A 21,479-nucleotide genomic window follows, 5' to 3' on the forward strand; every position below is an offset into this window, starting at 1 on the left:
TGCTTAAATATTTGATGAGGAAAATAAATCACTTTATCACCTTACAGTATGGGAGTTGATGTTTAACACAATGTAAAATATAAAGTGCATAATGGGAGTTAACTAGTAGTAAAGTAGAATGTTACCAACAATATTGAATAAAATGTAACGCATTAGAACTGGTTCAGTACAATACAAACTATTTAAGATGCAAATACATTCAGGGATCAGCCACATGGAGAGAAAGTTGCGTTTGCATGTGTGTGGTTGATAAGTGTGTGTTCAGCCATCGACGTTGAAGATCTTGTAGCTGAGGGCAGAAGGCAGGGAGAAGAAGAGCAGGCCCAGGAACAGAAGTCCCAGGACGGCCCCCAGCAGCAGAGCACAGTGCAGCTTGTACTGCCTCCAGACTAGGATACACACTACACGCACCGGGCTCAGCATCCACGACAGACTGGTGTTGGGACGACTACAGGGAGAGATGGAGATGTTTTACACACACGACAAAAATATGCACACAATACCCTCAAAGAGTCGTCTAAATACTCATGCAACCTCTGCCACACACATCAAGAACACAGCGACATTTATTAGACACTGTAAACGTATATAAACCTAACATTTCCCAAAATTGTTTTTCAATTCATTCAATTTATTTAAAGTCCTTGTTAAAACAGACAAATTCAGATTGCACACTTTTCAACAGAAATATATAAATACACTTTATCATACAAACAGATGAGAGTTAGTGCAAACATTAAAATATATTTTTTTGTTGGTTTGTATTTTGTGAACACGGGATCACTAAAATGACTGCAACACAAATGATGTCAAAACTGCAGGCTGGCGTTTATTGGGATGAGTTTTGTCCTTGAGGCAGACCTGAGCTAGCTGCAAAGTCAAAAGTGCCAATTGTAAACATTTCTGGAAAGAATGTCACTTGTTGGTCTTAATTTAAGGCTAGGGTTATCAATTAGGGTTATCTGTGTGGTTAAAGCTAGGGTTAATTTTAAAATAAGATGTTATGACTTTGTGGCTGTGCCAGCTAGTGACCACTCTGCAGAGCTGCCTCCAGAACAAGATTCATGATGAAAAATGCTAACCTGCCTCATAACTACAGGTAGGTCAAGCAAGGGAAACCATGAGGGAACTGCCCACTGCAAACTAAGTAATCTCAAATCAAATTGTATTCATCACCTACACAGTTTACAGCAGGTCTAAAATATGCAGTGCAATGCTTACGTGCCTCAACATCTCCCTCAACATTGCAGAACAATATCAATAGTAATCAAAAGTCAATCAAAAACAAGTCATTAGAGGAAGATAGTATGCATAGTAATTAAACTGACAAAAAAAACTGATAGGGCAAGCCGAGTAATCTGATAGGCCGATAGGGTAGAGGTCAAGAGGCCAATCCCCACCTTCCTATTTCTGTACGTCTCATGTGCTATAAGATGCACATAACCACTTAGGAATCTCTACATTGTAAAAAAAAAATGGTCTAGATCCGGACATAAATAAAAGGTTTAGTAACTGACTGTAAAGCTACAATAGAAAGTCATGCCTTGTCAGATGACCATGTAAACTGAATCACTCTGAGATGTTAGAATACAGTTGCATGCATATTTGTCTCTAAACCTACTGTGCATTTGCTGGATAACAGTAAGAATCTATAAGAGCATTCCAGGTCACTGAAGGAAGGGCTGAAGAAACAAGCATTGTTCCATAAAATGTTGGTGTTTGAGGACACAAATTAAACCAAACGATAGCATGCTTAGCTCGGTAATTGATAAATATTCAAAAGTTATTATTGTATTCTTTGTTCCTCTTTAAATCTTGTTAAACTAGGTCCTAAGAAAATAGACATCTGTTGTTCAATCTCTTCATCATTATTTAAGATGTGTACAAAGGCTGCAAGAGGAACTTTAACTGTTGGAAACAATCCATTTGTTGTCCAGTTCAAGTGATCACACCAACCAACCCCATGATTCCCATTTAAAAACAGCCGTATCATAGAAGTAATGGGAAAAATGACAACATCACTTGAGAAATGTATGTCCATGCAAGACCAACAGTACCGATCAACTGACCACTAACCATGTCCTTCCAAATCATTTAAGTCACAAATAAATAGATAAATAAATAAAAAAATGTCTCAAATGTTACATCAGGGTATGCCACATCATTGATCAGATCAGGGGCGAGGAGTTTGATTGGTTAGTCAGTGGTCATCGCAGGAGTGGTTAGGCCCACTGTGCTACTGTAGAGTAGAAGATATATGGACGTTCTTGGTTTTTAGTAGTTAAAGCGATAGATAAAAGGTCCAAAGGATAGATAGAACGACCTTGAGTAGAATGTGTGTTAAGCAGCACTGCCCAGGTTAGATGGGTGGTGGGGCGGGGGCAAGGCTGGGATGTTGAGGGAGGGGGGGCTGCAATCATCTTGTCTCCGCATGTATCCACTCATTCATCCCCCTCAGGCCCCCAGCAGCTTCTTGACCAGGTAGCCAGGCATGCTGTAGAGGAAGAGCCCCAGCATCATGAGCAGCAGCAGGGCCACAATCATCTTGATGATGAGCCACTTGTAGCGGTTACACACCAGGTAGCGGATGGCCTTCAGGGGGCTCAGGAACCACAGGAAGGTGGTGTCTGGCCGACTGGGGGGGTAGAGGGGGTAGAGGGGTAGAAGATATAGGGAAGGGAGTGGAGAAGGACATTGGGTTGATGGAGGGCAGTTGTGGGAGAGGTAGAGGTGGGGGACAGAGGGGTGAGTAGGTTAAAGGGAAGATAGTGGGTGGGGTGAGGAAACGGTGATAAGGGGGCCAGAGGTGGAGGAGGAAAAGAGAAAAGAGGAGGGCCAGTGTTAGTGAGCCATATATGATGTATGACTATTTCCAACGGATCACATTTCTCCGTACACTACTACGCAAACAACTCTGTTTATGAAATAACTACATTATTTGTATTAACCAAAAGACCATTGCACAGTCAGCTAAGCACAGATATATTCCTCAGACAATGAAGACATAAAATAGGATGATGATTGTTTGACATTTTTCAGACACTCACATAGTGACTTACAGGAACAATTAGGTTTAAGTGACTTGCTCAAGGGCACATCGATCAATTTTTCACCTATTTGGCTCAGGGATTTGAACCAGTGACCTTACGGTTACTGGCCCAACGCTCTTAAGCGATAGGCTACCTGCTGCCCATATAATGACAGCCCTTATTGTTGATTTGTAGTTAATGTTGTTAACAACCTGAATAAATGTATTTTATGTTTTTTCTTACATTCAGATTTCAGGGAGAATTTCACTGTAAATTTACAGCATTATCCCGGCACCAGAGTTGCAGCTTAATACTGTAATTTTGCTGTACAGCATCGATGCAGTTATATATTTCACAGTACTATTTTCCTTACTGTAAAACATTACAGCATCCAATTTACAGCAGGGATGCTGTATGCTGCAACATGTTTTACAGTAAGGAAAATTACCATCTGTAGATTGTGTGATTTGATTGGTCAACACACCATCTGTAGATTGTGTGATTTGATTGGTCAACATAACATCAGTAGATTGTGTGATTTGATTGAACAGGGCTCCGGGCAGCCGAGCGGAAATGGAGGAAAACTCGCCTCCCTGCGGACCTGGCATCCTTTCACTCCCTCCTCTCTACATTTTCCTCCTCTGTCTCTGCTGCTAAAGCCACTTTCTACCACTCTAAATTCCAAGCATCTGCCTCTAACCCTAGGAAGCTCTTTGCCACCTTCTCCTCCCTCTGAATCCTCCTCCCCCTCCCCCCCTCCCTCCTCTGCAGATGACTGCCAACCATTTTGAAAAGATGACGATCCTCGTTTGCTAAGTCAACCATTTTGCCCTAAAATGACAGGTCTTGTGACGGCCGGCCGCCCAACAATCCGATCCTCCAGACCATCTTGCTAAGTCAAATCCCTGACACGCCCCTCCCGCTTCAAGAGAGCGAGAGTTGCACCCTTCTGAAAAAACCTACACATCCCTCCTGTCCAACTACAGACCAGTATCCCTTCTTTCTTTTCTCTCCCCTGAACGTGCTCCTGACCTCTATCTCTCTCAGAATGACCCTTGATCCAAATCTCTCCAGATGACATCTCCCCACTGCTAAAGTCTCTGCTCTCATCCTTCTAGACGGCTGCCTTCGATACTGTGAACCATCAGATCCTCCTCTCCCCCTCTCCTGCACGCCCACCAGGTGACAGGCGCTCCTACCAGGTGGCGCATCCTCACCACTGCATGTCTGGCAGACATATCAGTGTGTCTCTCCTATCATTGATGACACACAATTAACTGGACCAGGTCATCACATGTCTCAGAGCTGAACCTCAAGCTGGCAAGACGGAGCTGCTCTTCCTCCCGGGGAAGGACTGCCCGTTCCATGATCTCACCATCACGGTTGACAACTCCATTGTGTCCTCGTCCCAGAGCGCTAAGAACCTTGGCGTGATCCTGGACAACACCCTGTCGTTCTCAAATAACATCAAGGCGGTGGCCCGTTCCTGTAGGTTCATGCTCTACAACATCCGCAGAGTACGACCCTGCCTCACACAGGAAGCGGCGCAGGTCCTAATCCAGGCACTTGTCATCTCCCGTCTGGATTACTGCAACTCGCTGTTGGCTGGGCTCCCTGCCTGTGCCATTAAACCCCTACAACTCATCCAGAACGCCGCAGCCCGTCTGGTGTTCAACCTTCCCAAGTTCTCTCACGTCACCCCGCTCCTCCGCTCTCTCCACTGGCTTCCAGTTGAAGCTCGCATCCGCTACAAGACCATGGTGCTTGCCTACGGAGCTGTGAGGGGAACGGCACCTCAGTACCTCCAGGCTCTGATCAGGCCCTACACCCAAACAAGGGCACTGCGTTCATCCACCTCTGGCCTGCTCGCCTCCCTACCACTGAGGAAGTACAGTTCCCGCTCAGCCCAGTCAAAACTTTTCGCTGCTCTGGCCCCCCAATGGTGGAACAAACTCCCTCACGACGCCAGGACAGCGGAGTCAATCACCACCTTCCGGAGACACCTGAAACCCCACCTCTTTAAGGAATACCTAGGATAGGATAAAGTAATCCTTCTCCCCCTCCCCCCTTAAAAGACCTAGATGCACTATTGTAAAGTGGCTGTTCCACTGGATGTCATAAGGTGAAAGCACCAATTTGTAAGTCGCTCTGGATAAGAGCGTCTGCTAAATGACTTAAATGTAAATGTAAATGATTGGTCAACACACCATCTGTAGATTGTGTGATTTGATTGGTCAACACACCATCTGTAGATTGTGTGATTTGATTGGTCGATACACCATCTGTAGATTGCGTGATTTGATTGGTCGACACAACATCTGTAGATTGTGTGATTTGATTGGTCGACACACCATCTGTAGATTGTGTGATTTGATTGTACAATGAGTGTTTGGAGACCTAGGTCTACATCATCGGAGATTCAATTGGCACATGAGCATTCACGCTAAGTTGCCATCTGAGAAACAGAAACGGCCAAAAAGTTGGTGTTTGTATTTGATTAACATTTATTGAAAAAGTATGGATTTCAACAAATAAATGTACGTAACTACAGAAGACGAACATAGGTACCAGGTAGGCGTTTCATTGTTAGTTTTTTTTAAAGTATTGATTTTGAATCGATGTAGTCGGGGCTAGATATTCCACAAAGCCTGGTCTCTGCTCCACTCTGTTGGTGAATTTCACCATGGAGTGGTTTAGACTGCTAGCAACTCAGGTGTCAGTATACTGCTGTACATTTATAGGGGAAAGTTTTGCGCTGCATATAATTCGTCTCCAGTGTAATGACGGTGTAATGCACAATGGCAGACTCGTGATTGACACAAGACATTGACAGGTTGAGAGACAAGAGACATCACAGGAAAGGAGACTAAGACAGGGAGAAGCAGGAAACAAAGAAAAGAGGACTAGGTACCAGACACAATCTTTGTCTATCTGAGAAAATACAAAGATTGAGAGACAGACCTGAGATGTGGAAAATAGGACCTGAAAAGAAAGAGGACAAGATATGAAAGGGGTGGAGGGATAGAAGAAAGAGGTTATAGAAAAGGAAGGTGGTAGAAAGGGAAGAAGAAGAAGATGTGATAACATCCATTGAGTGACAGATACCACAGGAGATGGGAGGAAAGGGATAGACACATATGGGATCAGTGAAAAGGAGGAACAGAGGAGAGAACTGGAGAGGACCAGAGAGAGGACCAGAGAGAGGGCCAGAGAGAGGGCCAGAGAGAGGACCAGAGAGAGGGACCAGAGAGAGGACCAGAGAGAGGACCAGAGAGAGGGCCAGAGAGAGGGCCAGAGAGAGGGCCAGAGAGAGGGACAGAGAGAGGGACCAGAAAGAGGACCAGAGAGAGGACCAGAGAGAGGACCAGACAGAAAAAAGGAGAGGACCAGAGAGAGGACCAGAGAGAGGACCAGACATAAAAAAGGAGAGGACCAGAGAGAGGACCAGAGAGAGGTCCAGAGAGAGGACCAGAGAGAGGGCCAGAGAGAGGACCAGAGAGAGGACCAGAGAGAGGACCAGAGAGAGGGACAGAGAGAGGACCAGAGAGAGGTCCAGAGAGAGGGCCAGAGAGAGGACGAGAGAGAGGACCAGAGAGAGGACCAGACATAAAAAGGAGAGGACCAGAGAGAGGACCAGAGAGGACCAGAGAGAGGACCAGAGAGAGGGACAGAGAGAGGACCAGAGAGAGGACCAGAGAGAGGACCAGAGAGAGGACCAGACAGAAAAAAGGAGAGGACCAGAGAGAGGACCTGAGAGAGTACCAGAGAGAGGACCAGAGAGAGGACCAGAGAGAGGACCAGAGAGAGGGTAAATGACAAAGAGAAAGTGACAGAAAAGAAGGAGCAGGAGAGGAAACGGTAGGATAGGAGAAGAGAGAGGGGGCTACCAGTGGCCCTGGTAGGTCTCAGCCCCCTCAGGCCCCCAGCATCTTCTTGACCAGGTATCCAGGGAAGGAGTAGAGGAATAGACCCAACAGGAGTAGCAGCAGCAGCAGGCCCAGGGCCTTGAGGATCAGCCAGCGGTAGTTGTGCCAGATGAAGTAGCGGATGGACTTCAGGGGGTTCACAAACCACATGAGACTGGTGTCCGGGCGACTTCAGAAGGAGGGGAGGAGGAGGAGAGGAGGGGATGTAGATGGAAGGAAAGACAACGCAGGTTGGAGGGGAGAGAGGGAGGCAACACAGAGACAGTAAGAAGGGAAACGTGAAGAGATGACAGGAAGAGAACAGTGTGATGCCGTGAAAGTGTGTTCACATTGCAATGAGGTGCAGGTGTCAAAATAGACTGTATTTCTTATTATTATTTGAAGTCATTGTGTGCATCACATAACCTCTGAATAAGCCAGTGTGGCTCAGTTGGTAGAGCACAGTGCTTGCAATGCCAGGGTTGTGATTTCGATTCCCATGGAGGACCAATGTGAATTAAAGGTGTACAGTATGCACTCCAGTCGCTCTAGAAAAAAGTGTTGACTAAAATGTAAACCATTATCAGCTTCTGATGGATGCAGAATAGAGGTTTAGAAATAAATGACCGGGAGAAATCAGTTGGTTGTAACACTTGCACAGTGTTATTTTTGCATGGTGTGATTAGAACCCCTGAAGGAAGTGGAGGATTATAGGAAAGTTGACCATGTCTGACTTATTTTCTTTTTCCCACCTTTGCTTTTAACATAGAATTTGTGATTGTGTACGTTTTGTCTGAATGTGTACGTGGGTATAGTCTTAGTGTGAGTGTGTGTGTATACTGTAAATATAAAGATCTTACTTTGGTTTCTCCAGAGGGTCAGGCTCATTGCGTCCAAGACCAACAGGACTTTTCTCCGCCTCCTCTGCCGACATGAGATGAAGCTCCGCCTCCACTTTACCCTGAGAGGAAGACACAATCATTCCAATGATCCAATGTGTGTGTGTGGGTTTCACTCACTCACTCACTCACTCACTCACTCACTCACTCACTCACTCACTGTGAGTTCCATCTCGTCGTTCTCGTCACGGGCCACGAATGGCCACCAGCCCTTGACTCTCTTCTGTTTGAAGATGGAGATGCAGGGCAGCTCTGCCTGGTTCTGGACCATGTTGATAGAACACTGCTTGGCTGTCTTCGCCCCGCGGGGAAACCTGTTCAGGTCCAGCTCTATCGCACCTGTCAGGAGAGACAATACATGACATTAGAGGATAACTGAGGAGATGACAGAGCTTGAGGGATGATTTAAAGGAACTGTATATGGCCGAGTGAATGGAGAACATTTGAGAAAAATGACATTTAAAAAAAAAAAGAAGAATGAGTAGAGTTCTAGAGAGCTCAAGTAGTGTAGGCCTACAGTACCTAGAAAGTCATCAGCGGAGAAATGGTCAGCATCCCAGACCTGCAGGGTGAGGCGTGCAGGGATCTTGTACTCGGTCTCGTCCCAGGAAAACATGGACTCCTTTTTGGAGATGACGATCTTCTCCTCAGCCATCAGGTAGTCGAAGGGGTACACGAAGCGCCAGTTGAAATTCCCCTCGCCCGTCAGAGAGTGGTAGTGGACGTCTGTGTCCTGCTTGTCCTCCTGTTGACCCTTCAGCCAGCTGGGTTAAAGGTCAAAGGTCACAGGGGGTCAGAGGTTAGGGGTGAGGGTCATGTTGACCTGATGATGTAGTAAATTTAGTGTAATGACTGTGTTATTATTGGGTTATTTTTGCATATTAACAAGCTTCACTTATCATGCTCTGTGTGAAGGTTGTCTGTGGTTAGGCAGACGCAGTGAAGATCAGATCTCCATTTTGCATCAGTTAATGTGATTTGAGATTGCTATTCATAGTATGACTCAGTATGTGTTGTATGCATTACAGGTCTGTTCCATTGAATACACAAAAAGGATGTTAGTATTTGAAAAGCAAAACACGAATGGTGGGACCCTCCAATAAGAAACCAGCCAGTAATGACAAATGTATGAGATTATTAATTCAATCAAATTGAAACATGGCTGTGAAATAGTGGTCATAGTGTTTGCACCTAGGTGAATTCTATAAAAAAGTATTACCACTGTAAAAGAACTGAATAAGAATAGAGTTCACACTGTGTATTTAAATACAAATTGCCTGATTTGGTGTTGGACGGTCACATATTACAAATGCCATGCACACACAAAGCTTTACAAAAAGAGTCAAATACATTTTTATGACAGTGCTTTCCTTCATTGGAGGGAAGATGCAGATACGAGATTAACATTAACAGAAGTGTCTTACAATGCAAATCTAGTCTCAATGCAGGCTCAGCACAGTGTGGGGTGGCAGACTGAGTTTATCTCCTGCAGTAGTGCCAAGTGGCCAGTGGTTGGTGAGGAGGGTTAAATTCCATTTAAATTCAGAAAACAAAACAAAATTCCAATTTCATGAATTGAAAATGTATCTTTGAAAATTGATGTCAGTTTTAAAATCTTCAACTGGAATTTCAACACATTTTCTGTTGGACTGAATTGAAAACCTGAAGGTGGCCCATTTGAGAAGCAGGAGGGGAGAGGCCTCGGCCAAAAATGTTTCTACGACTTTGAATGTCCATTAGTATTGATATATTCTCAACAGCATCATTAATAAGTGCCAGCAAATGACAATACAATTGCAAAAACAATATGGAATCCATTCCATTTCCCATGCAAGCCTTTTTTGCTAATGCTGCCATGCATGAGGCTTCCTGGAATCCCGAGTAGTTTTAACCCCCGCCCAAGACAATCTACAACTGTTGTAGGAATGCAGTACCATACCAGTTAAACTAATGACAGTAAGGATGATTAGCAATTGGCAAGTCAAAATGGAATACTGTTATTGAGTTATCCTAGCTTATATCCAATTTAATGTGCATGAGAACTGACAGACTCTTTTATCTTCTAAGTGTGTCATTCACAGAACTTATTGCAAACAGTTTTCAATCCATTAACCTGGTTAATTCAACAATGATTACTGGATGAGCTTGCCCTAGTGTCATTTGTTGACACGTTGACCTCTTTGCTGTTTAAGTGGTATGGTCCTGATTGGCTTCCTCTGTCTGTAGGCGTGAAGGCATTGTGGTTTACTGCGTGCTGATAGGAGGGCTAAGGGAGGGGCGGGTAAGGAAGGGGGAGGGGTATGTACGAGCCATGCGATTTAAACGTGTGTTTTACCCCCTGACATAAATGTCAGACATCTTTTCTCCTGTCATGAAAGCATCGTCCTCTAGAACTACGTCATCAGTGTTCCAAATAATAACACGCAGTTCAAAGCTGGACAACAGCACAGCATCGACACACAGGAGAGAGAGAGAGGACGACAAACAAGAGACACAAACAAACACGCAACACACGGAAAACGTGGAAACAAACAAACAAAACAAAAAAACAATGATTAACGCCCAAAAAACGTGGGAGCACGCCACTTCGTCACACCCACTGGGCTATCAGGGCATAACGCCGCAGCCCTCTGTGGTACCTACCCCCTGACAAAAATGTCACTGGACTTTTCCCCAGTGAAGTAATCATCGTCCTCCAGTATTACTTCGTCTGTATTCCATATAATCACCCTGAGCTCATATCTGGTGAAGGGGGAGGAAGGAACACACACAGTTGGACTGTTGTTGTCTAGTGCTTAATTGGCCCTGGGAGGTGGATGTACACTCCTATGGTGAGACATGTACCAGGCCAGGTCTAGTGCTAGATAACCAACCTATTCTAATGAGATACAACACCTACCACAGAAAACCACTAGATAACCAACCTACTCTAATGAGATACAACACCTACCACAGAAAACCACTAGATAACCAACCTACTCTCATGAGATACAAGACCTACCACAGAAAACCACTAGATAATCAACCTACTCTCATGAGATACAACACCTACCACAGTAAACCACTAGATAACCAACCTATTCTAATGAGATACAACACTTACCACAGAAAACCACTAGATAACCAACCTACTCTAATGAGATACAACACCTACCACAGAAAACCACTAGATAACCAACCTACTCTAATGAGATACAACACCTACCACAGAAAACCACTAGATAACCAACCTACTCTAATGAGATACAACACCTACCACAGAAAACCACTAGATAACCAACCTATTCTAATGAGATACAACACCTACCACAAAAAACCACTAGATAACCAACCTACTCTAATGAGATACAACACCTACCACAGAAAACCACTAGATAACCAACCTACTCTAATGAGATACAACACTTACCACAGAAAACCACTAGATAACCAACCTATTCTAATGATATACAACACTTACCACAGAAAATCACTAGATAACCAACCTACTCTAATGAGATACAACACCTACCACAGAAAACCACTAGATAACCAACCTACTCTAATGAGATACAACACTTACCACAGAAAACCACTAGATAACCAACCTATTCTAATGAGATACAACACCTACCACAGAAAACCACTAGATAACCAACCTATTCTAATGAGATACAACACTTACCACAGAAAACCACTAGATAACCAACCCACTCTAATGAGATACAACACTTACCACAGAAAACCACTAGATAACCAACCTATTCTAATGAGATACAACACCTACCACAGAAAACCACTAGATAACCAACCTATTCTAATGAGATACAACACTTACCACAGAAAACCACTAGATAACCAACCCACTCTAATGAGATACAACACTTACCACAGAAAACCACTAGATAACCAACCTACTCTAATGAGATACAACACTTACCACAGAAAACCACTAGATAACCAACCTACTCTAATGAGATACAACACCTACCACAGAAAACCACTAGATAACCAACCTATTCTAATGAGATACAACACCTACCACAGAAAACCTGGAAGGGGTATAAGTAGGAAAACTACATCCTTCTGCTTTGAGACTCATATATACATCACTTCATATAGGATCATAAATAAGAAGCAAAACGTCAATCAAACCTTTAGGAAATGTTTATGTTGTGCCTTGATCTATCTGGTAATGTGTAACATATACTGTACCTCAGAGGTAGCTGGTGGGAGGAGCTATAGGATGATGGGCTCACTGTAATTGTTGGAATGGTATTAATGGAAAGGAGTCAAACATGTGGTTTCTATTTGTTTGATACTGTTCCATTTATGCCCTTCCAGCCATTACAATGAGCCCGTCCTCCTATAGCTCCTCCCACCAGACTCCAATGCTGTACCTACACTAAAAAGGTGCTATCTAGAACCTAAAAGGGTTATTCGGCTGTCCCCATAGGAGAACCTTTTGAGAACCTTTTTTTCTAAGAGTGTACACTGACTGAACTCTGACACTTCCGCCGGCCCCAGACATGACATACTTCTTTGGTTTACGTGGTGATATGTCGATGGCGGGTCCAGGTGCTGGCATGTCCATGGGGAACATGTCTACCCACATCTCAATCCGCCCCTGTGGGGTTAAACAGAGGTCATAACAGGTTATAACAGCTCATAACAGCTTCATTATCCAATATTATTCATTATTTTACCCTCATAAGGCACTATATTATCAATTAACTCAAATGTGATCAAAATGAATTAAACTCTTAGTTCCAGATGAACACTTATAATAACGTTATACTAATAATAAGTAGGAGTGTGTGTGTGTGACCTGCTCAATGCCAGGGTGGTCAGGGTTGAGTAGGGGTCTTGTCTCCACGTGTTCTGGGATGAGTTTACAGCCCACCCTGGGGATCTCCTCCCAGTGCTTCAGCACCGTCAGGGCCAGGTGCTCGTCTGTCTGCTTCTTCAGACCTGTACACACGCACACGCGCGCACACACAGACGCACAGTAAATGTCAGGTCTCTAAATGTAGGCAAAGCTTAATAAATATATTTTCAACAGCACAAATGTATCATACTTTAGGTCAAAAACATACCATTTTCATCCTCGATCTCTGTGGCACCCATGAAGACGCGGTTGGCGACCTTGACCCTGCCCCCGGGACCGTAGTGGGGGCCGTCCAGCTTGCCCTCCTTACACAGCTTGGCCAGGATCTGACTTGGCTTCATCGGGTCACGCCACACGTTGTAACCATGTCTACCAGGAACAAACAACAACACCAGACTGTTGTCGATATTTACTTTATTTTCTAGTTTCTTAACATTTTTGGGGGAAACAGACAGACAAAGGAACAAAGACAGACAGACAGACAGACAGACAGACAGACAGACAGACAGACAGACAGACAGACAAGACAGACAGACAGACAGACAGACAGACAGACAGACAGACAGACAGACAGACAGACAGACAGACAGACAGACAGACAGACAGACAGACAGACAGACAGACAGACAGACAGACAACGGACTGTAAAACAGAATGATATAGACAGACAGGAACTCACACAGAGTAGCTGTTAGCGATGCCACAGGTAGCTCTGTGTTTACTGTAGAAGCGGTTCTCCAGGTCGATCTTGGTCTCCCCGATGAGGTCATCAGTGCCCACCAGATCCCAGTCATACACTGACACGGTCAACATGGACTCCATGGGGAACGTAGCCTCCATGTCAAACGCCCTGAGAGAGGAGGTGGAGGGAGTGGAGGGAGGGAAGGAGGGGGAGGAAGGGAGGGAGGAATAGGAGTGGGAGGGAATAGACAAGAAAGGGAGAGATGGAGAGAGTAGGGATGACATTTGAAATAAGAAGTGGCTACCTTTTATAGATTGCGCTGCCGCTGCATCTATGCCAGTTACAAGAGTACAGAAATGCTTCAATACACTTGACTGCAATGTTCTATATGAGTTGGCTTGTTAAATCAGCACCAATGTGCAACGAATGTATCCATCCACACTCACTTGCCAAAGACAGGGTTGAGCTGTTTGGAGATATAGTTCTCTTTATCCTTCAGCTCTGACTTGCCCAGTTTGATGACAACATAGGGGTCCGCTTTCCCATTCACATCAGCAGGGTGGAGGTCTGTGGCCTGGAATACAGTGTTGGTGGGTGGTATGGTTTAGGCTTTTACTTACAATCTATTGAACCCTTATTTTACCAAGTGAGTCGAATGAGAATACATGATTAGGTCGCTGAAGTTAAGAGCAACAACCTGGGAAAGATTTGGTTTATGGTTAGAGGTTAGGGGTGTCACTCACCCTGACCACGAAGACGCGCACGAGCACGTTGATAGGGTCATTGTGTGGAATGCTCTGGAACATGCCCATGTTTGGGTCAAAGCCCACCTCCCGGGTGATCTCCTCAGACAGAGGCAACTTGTACATGCACATGGAGCCCTTGAATCTGCCCACAATCCTGTCGTCATCCAGGGCTGCTTCATCGTCGTCCCCTGCCTTCCCTCTGTACAGGTTGAAGGTGTGGAGCCAGTCCTCAAAGTTATCATACTCTGCCTCCAGCTCCTTGTTGTACACCTGGACAATACACACACACATACACGCACGCAAACACACACACACACACACACACACACACACACACACACACACACACACACACACACACACACACACGTGGAATGGTATCAGACAAACTCTGAACAACAAGGTGTGTGTGTGTGTGTCCAGTGGAATCTCTAGTCCTACTGACCAGCAGCTCGTCCACTTTGGGTTTGCTGGAGTGTTTCTCTGTCTCCTCTCCTGCATGGTGGCTCTTCTTCTTCTCCTTGTTCCTGTTCTTGTCTCGGCTCTTCTCCTTCCCCTTGGAGCCTTTTACAGGGAGGTCATCAGGTTTGATATCTGATTGTGGTGTGAGTGGAAGGAGTGGAGGAGGGGGTGTGGAGGGGGGCAGGGGGGTGAATAGGGAATTAATGGAGGAGGAGGAGGAGGATGAGGAGGAGGGGAGTGAGGTGGGGAGGGAAGTGTGAAGAGGGACGAATGGATGGACACGACACAACACCCCAGATGTCAATCAACATGAAAGTTGACATTTGACCCCTCTGGCCATCCATTGCCAGGACTACTGAATTCCATTACATCTTGAGTGATTAAAATGGAAAATAATGCCAACTACCAAAATAATGGAAACACTTGAGTAAATACATACAAAGTACAAAGTATATTGAAATGAATTAAGCAATTAACATCCCATCATGCTTCAGATCATGTATAAAAATGCTGGGCAGGCCATTATTTTGGCTGTTATTTTTTCTTCCATGGCTATGCCCCCCCATAGGATGACATTGCCCCGATCCACAGGGCACTGAATGGTTAGCGTGAAAACATATGCCATGGCCGTCTGAGTCACCAGATCTGAACCCAATTGAACACGTCTGGGAGATTCTGGAGTGGCGCCTTAGACAGCGTTTCCCACCACCATCAACAAAACACCAATTATGGAATTTCTCTTGGAAGAATGGTGTTGGATCCCTCCAATAGAGTTTCAGACAGAATCTATGCCAAGGTGCAGTGAAGCTGTTCTGGTGGATTGTGATGGCCCAACACCCTATTAAGACACATTATTTTGTTGCTTCCTTTATTTTGGCAGTTACCTGTATTTGTAATCACCTGTATTTGTAATCACCTGTATTTGAAGTAAGTAAGTAAGTAAGTAAGTAAGTAAGTCTGTCTGTCTGTCTGTCTGTCTGTCTGTCTGTCTGTCTGTCTGTCTGTCTGTCTGTCTGTCTGTCTGTCTGTCTGTCTGTCTGTCTGTCTGTCTGTCAGTTGGTTCCTCTGTCTGCCTGCCTGCCTGCCTATCTGTCTGTCTGTCTGTCTGTCTGTCTGTCTGTCTGTCTGTCTGTCTGTCTGTCTGTCTGTAAGTAAGTAAGTCTGTCTGTCTGTAAGTAAGTAAGTAAGTAATTCTGTCTGTCTGTCTGTCTGTCTGTTAGTTGGTTCCTCTGTCTGTCTGTCTGTCTGTCTGTCTGTCTGTCTGTCTGTCTGTCTGTCTGTCTGTCTGTCTGTCTGTCTGTCTGTCTGTCTGTCTGTCTGTCTGTCTGTCTGTCTGTAAGTAAGTAATTCTGTCTGTCTGTCTGTCTGTCTGTCTGTTAGTTGGTCTGTCTGTCTGTCTGTCTGTCTGTCTGTCTGTCTGTCTGTCTGTCTGTTAGTTGGTTCCTCTGTCTGTCTGTCTGTAAGTAAGTAAGTAAGTAAGTAAGTAAGTAAGTAAGTAAGTAAGTAAGTAAGTAAGTAAGTCTGTCTGTCTGTCTGTCTGTCTGTCTGTCTGTCTGTCTGTCTGTTAGTTGGTTCCTCTGTCTGTCTGTCTGTCTGTCTGTCTGTCTGTCTGTCTGTCTGTCTGTCTGTCTGTCTGTCTGTCTGTCTGTCTGTTACCACATTATCCTTTTTTTCTAATTCTGGGAGAATATCTTAATAGGAATTTGGTAAACAAGACATTTACATTTTTTCAAAGTTTTAGACTTTCATTTAAAATTGAGTTTGTGGTAATTAGTAGATGTATAGACGTATTAGATGTATCCACATCCTTTATGGTTAAATCAGGGGATTAAGGGACAAAGGGATTGATTTGCTTCATAAGCATATAAGCAAATGTTGCATTCCTTAATGGTTCAGTTTATCAGCCAACTTTCATGGTAGTGCACGGCAGGGTTGGTCATGCTGGTGTGAGGGGTCGATGGGTATGATATGAGGTTATGTTTTCATTCCAATTTAGGTGGTGATGGATGAGGGTTAATTGGGTCGGAGGTGCTAGGGATGAATGATGAGAGTGAGGAGGATGTGCAATGCATACAATGCCTTCACATGCTATACTCTACTCTGGTGCCCTGTCCACCAGTCAGCAAGCAGGCAGAGATAGACACTCTGATCCTGTAGCTCATTCATCTCAAAAAGCACACATCAAACCCATACACTACTCCCCTTCTCATCCACCAATCAGAGCTGGCCCAGAATCCTGTCATTCTGAGAGACATGTTAGCCAACAGATGCTCTGTGTTGACGCTCAGCACCAGCAGTGTTTACCTGCTCCCTCTGCTGCTATCTCCTGGTCCTCCCTCTCCTCTGCCTCGGCCAGAGCTGCCTCCTGAGCCCTGAGGATCTGGGAAAAACAACTACACATCAGGACTATCCCCACAAGACACACATGGAACTGACTTTATTCTAGAACACTCCAGTTGTCTTATTGGAACTACTCAAACACTCTATTTCCAGAATACAACCATATTCCTACGAGACGGAACATAAAGCAATAGAATAGAATAGAATTGAACGGAATAGAATTTAACAGAATAGAATAGAATGGAATTGAACAGAATAGAATAGAATATAATTGAACAGAATAGAATAGAATAGAATTGGACAGAATAAAATAGAACAGAATCGATCTCACCTCCATCAGTGTCTCTATGGAAGCAAAATATTTGGACCACCAGTCCAGCATGCTCTCGTCTGTCTCATCGTCCTCCTCCACCTCTCCCTTCTTCTTCTTCTTCTTCTTCTTCTTTTCTTCTTTCTCCTCGTTCTGCAGGTACAAGAGAGATCGTCTGATAAACTACGTGCTAACTGGCATAGTAGATAAATGTTACAGGTGTGCATTGATGTCTGTCCACATTGTGAAGCTCTTTCAAACGTTGGGGAACAGTTCCATACCAGGACTTACCACATCAACTTTAACAACTGCATCAGACGTCTACAGGGGGAGGGTCACACAAAACAACACCAAATTACACACAAAATATATACATCTAAACAAAACAGGAATAGATTTTACACCACACACAGGACCAGAGGTAAAGCCATCAACCTCAATTTCAGTCCTTGAGGGCATCTCTACTTCTGTCCTTTTCATTCCAAAAATAGGAAATCAAAAGTGATAAACGTCAGAGACACGTGTGTAAAAGCTTACAGCGTCTAACTTGACCACCGTGTCCATCTTCCTGACTGAGGGGTCGGCATCCATGTTGACTGTGACATCACCTGCGGGGCGAGAGAGGGTGCGGGGTGGGGTGCGGGAGTAAGGGGAGCAGGGGCGAGATTGGGACCCCCCGTTGGTCAGGACCATGTAGCCATTCATCAATCTAGCTGAAAGGGGTCAGGGGAGTGACCGAGGAGGAACAGGACACAACAAAGAAATGGAATGAGAGAGACAGAGAGAGAGAGAGAGAGAGAGAGAGAAAGAGAGAGAGAAAGAGAGAGAGAAAGAGAGAGAGAAAGAGAGAAAGCGAGAGCGAGAGAGATAGAGAGAGAAAGAGAGAGAGAGAGAGCGAGAGAGAGAGAGAGAGAAAGAAAGAAAGAGAGAGAGAGAGAGAGAGAGAGAGAGAGAGAGAGAGAGAGAGAGAAGAAAGAAAGAAAGAGAGAGAGAGAGAGAGAGAGAAAGAAAGAAAGAGAGAGAGAGAGAGAGAGAGAGAATACAGATTGGCCCAGAGAGTGGGAGAGAAGGAGAGCAGGAGTGGGAAAAAGCCAGGAAGCATCAAGGTGAGTAAAGCAATAGAAAATTCATATTCATACGCAGGTCTGAGTCAGTCTGAGAGGAAATCACAAACTGTTGAAAATAATTTTGAAGATAAGATTCTGATACTATACAGTATATCAACAAATGTATATACTCAAATAGTATAAATACATGTTTTGGATTCCCCAGATCAATACAAAAATGTAATCTCTTGTAATAGAAATAAAAAGTAGTAGAGTGTGAGTAGGCCTACCTGCGCTGGCCCAGTTGTTGTGTGTCTTGTCTGGGGGGCTGTAAATGAAGCGTCGCAGGCTGGTGACGGCATGGGAACCCACCAGGGTGTAGCGTCCAAACGCTCTGCAGTCCACCACCCGGACGTTCAGAGGAGGGTGAAGGAGCTCATTCTCTGGCAGGTCCTGATGGGGTCACGGGGCAAAGGTCAGGGTTCGCATAGAGAGTTAGGAAGTTGCCCTGGCCTATACGCAAGATCTAAGGTCACTTTTAAACCAGCTTGAATCCATTCAATAAACTCAGCAAAAAAAGAAACGTCCCTTTTTCAGGACCCTGTCTTTCAAAGATCATTCCTAAAAATACAAATAACTTCACAGATCTTCACTTTTAAAGGGTTTAAAACATTGTTTCCCATGCTTGTTCAAAGAACCATGAACAATTATGGACATGCACCTGTAGAACGGTCGTTAAGACACTAACAGCTTACAGACCGTAGGCAATTTAGGTCACAGTTATGAACAATTAGGACACTAAAGAGGTCTTTCTGCTGACTCTGAAAAACACCAAAAGAAAGATGGCCAGGGTCCCTGCTCATCTGCCTTAGTCATGCTGCAAGGAGGCATGAGGACTGCAGATGTGGCCAGGGCAATACATTGCAATGTCCGTACTGTGAGACGCCGAAGACAGCGCTACAGGGAGACAGGACGGACAGCTGATCGTCCTCGCAGTGGCAGACCACGTGTAACAACACCTGCACAGGATCGGTACATCTGAACAACACACTTGCGGGACAGGTACAGGATGGCAACAACAACTGCCCGAGTTACACCAGGAACGCACAATCCTTCCATCAGTGCCCAGACTGTCTGCAATAGGTTGAGAGAGGCTGGACTGAGGGCTTGTAGGCCTGTTGTAAGGTCATCACTGACATCACTGGCAACAACGTTGCCTATGGGCACAAACCCACTGTCGCTGGACCAGACAGGACTGGCAAAAAGTGCTCTTCACTGACAAGTCGTGGTTTTGTCTCACCAGAGGTGATGGTCGGATTTGCGTTTATCGTCGAAGGAATGAGTGTTACACCGAGGCCTGTACTCTGGAACGGGATCGATTTGGAGGTGGAGGGTCCGTCATGGTCTGGGGCGGTGTGTCACAGCATCATCGGACTGAGCTTGTTGTCATTGCAGGCAATCTCAACACTGCGTTACAGGGAAGACAACCTCCTCCCTCATGTGGTACCTTTGCTGCAGGCTCATCCTGACATTACCCTCCAGTATGACAATGCCACCAGCCATACTGCTCGTTCTGTGCGTGATTTCCTGCAAGACAGGAATGTCAGTGTTCTGCCATGACCAGCGAAGAGCCCGGATCTCAATCCCATTGAGCATGTCTGGGACCAGTTGGATCGGACGGTGAGGGCTAGGGCCATTCTCACCAGAAATGTCTGGGAACTTGCAGGTGCCTTGGTGGAAGAGTGGGGTAATATCTCACAGCAAGAACTGGCAAATCTGGTGCAGTCCATGAGGAGGAGATGTACTGCAGTACTTAATGCAGCTGGTGGCCACACCAGATACTGACTGTTACTTTTGATTTTGACCCCCCCTTTGTTCAGGGACACATTATTCAATTTCTCTTAGTCTGTGGAACTTGTTCAGTTTATGTCTCAGTTGTTGAATCTTGTTATGTTCATACAAATATTTGCACATGTTAAGTTTGCTGAAAATAAACGCAGTTCACAGTGAGAGGACATTTAATTTTTGCTGCCTTCATGTACAGTATCTGCGGTCTTTCATTGTCTGAAAGACCACCGAGATTTGACCAGGTTCTACTCACCACCTCAAACCACTTGACGAGGGTGCTGAAGTTGGGGTTCTTCTTGTAGTTCTGAATGAGAGCCGACTGGACTCCTCTCCCTGCACACTCTATGTCCACCCTGGGTCTGTCCACCAGGGCCAAATTCACCCTCTTCAGGTCCCTCAGGCCCCAGAACAGAACCTGGACCACAACATATCAGACTGGATCAGACCATTTGATCTCTGACTTGATCTCCCCTTACCTCCACCACCTGGCCCTGTGTCCTCCACCTTCCAGTTTCTATCTTTGGGTTATTTTCTCTCTTTCCTCTAGCTTGTAGTTGTATACCCTCTCTGAGTGCTGTTCCCTAGACATGGAGTGTTGTCTCACCTCTATGCGGTAGCGGCTGAGGATAGGTCGGATGCCCATGGGTACAGGGAGGATGGGTCCACGTTCTGAGTCTGTCGGACCATCGATGGGAGGAAGCTCTGCCCTCCCCCCTTGTCCAATCTACTCCAGGAAAAGAAGGGAGATGAGGCAACAACCAATGTATACAACATACTGAGGAGATACAATTAAATGAAATTACAAAAATCAGCTTCAGTATTCAGCAATAAAAGGACCTGAGATGTTTTGTTCTCCTAGATTTTAGTTGGGCTTTGTTCTGGACTAGTTTTGCAGAGGTACAGAAGTTAGAGAGAGTAGTTACAGAGCAAGACACTGAATAGAGATGGATGAGTCAGAGAGGGAGAGAAGCATCTTTATAGATTAAAACACTCAGCAGAAGAAGGCTTAGACTGACCAGAGAGACCATAGAGTTAGACTGATGACAGAGACCATAGAGTTAGACTGATGACAGAGACCATAGAGTTAGACTGACCAGAGAGACCATAGAGTTAGACTGATGACAGAGACCATAGAGTTAGACTGACCAGAGATAGCATAGAGTTAGACTGACCAGAGAGATCATAGAGTTAGACTGACCAGAGAGACAATAGAGTTAGACTGACCAGAGAGATCATAGAGTTAGACTGACCAGAGAGACCATAGAGTTAGACTGACCAGAGAGACCATAGAGTTAGACTGACCAGAGATAGCATAGAGTTAGACTGACCAGAGAGACCATAGAGT

The 21,479-nt window shown here is 45.0% G+C and overlaps 1 protein-coding gene across 11 annotated transcripts in view; it reads right to left on the minus strand.

Annotated features, from left to right (window-relative positions):
- LOC115118250 (otoferlin-like) overlaps positions 1-21,479 on the minus strand; it is an 86,255-nt gene continuing 64,776 nt past the window's right edge. For 2 of the 11 annotated variants that reach the window (XM_065026280.1, XM_065026270.1), the window contains 19 exons: positions 20,739-20,858; positions 20,388-20,549; positions 18,577-18,739; positions 17,778-17,953; positions 17,532-17,561; positions 17,262-17,393; positions 16,895-16,970; positions 14,574-14,722; positions 14,126-14,398; positions 13,829-13,956; positions 13,380-13,550; positions 12,909-13,069; positions 12,641-12,783; positions 12,351-12,439; positions 10,169-10,267; positions 8,356-8,597; positions 7,994-8,172; positions 7,795-7,895; positions 1-448 (listed from right to left, as the gene is read on the minus strand). In XM_065026280.1, coding sequence (XP_064882352.1) covers positions 262-448; positions 7,795-7,895; positions 7,994-8,172; positions 8,356-8,597; positions 10,169-10,267; positions 12,351-12,439; positions 12,641-12,783; positions 12,909-13,069; positions 13,380-13,550; positions 13,829-13,956; positions 14,126-14,398; positions 14,574-14,722; positions 16,895-16,970; positions 17,262-17,393; positions 17,532-17,561; positions 17,778-17,953; positions 18,577-18,739; positions 20,388-20,549; positions 20,739-20,858 — 2,781 coding nt within the window. In that variant the 3' untranslated portion in view covers positions 1-261. Of the gene's footprint in view, positions 449-521; positions 2,636-7,794; positions 7,896-7,993; positions 8,173-8,355; positions 8,598-10,168; positions 10,268-10,476; positions 10,576-12,350; positions 12,440-12,640; positions 12,784-12,908; positions 13,070-13,379; positions 13,551-13,828; positions 13,957-14,125; positions 14,399-14,573; positions 14,723-16,894; positions 16,971-17,261; positions 17,394-17,531; positions 17,562-17,777; positions 17,954-18,576; positions 18,740-20,387; positions 20,550-20,738; positions 20,859-21,479 lie in introns of those variants that run through there. The other 9 variants (XM_065026273.1, XM_065026269.1, XM_065026274.1 and 6 more) reach the window with 9 other exon arrangements.

The sequence above is a fragment of the Oncorhynchus nerka genome, linkage group LG13 (genome assembly GCF_034236695.1).
Source record: "Oncorhynchus nerka isolate Pitt River linkage group LG13, Oner_Uvic_2.0, whole genome shotgun sequence".
NCBI classification, from domain to species: Eukaryota; Metazoa; Chordata; class Actinopteri; order Salmoniformes; family Salmonidae; genus Oncorhynchus; species Oncorhynchus nerka.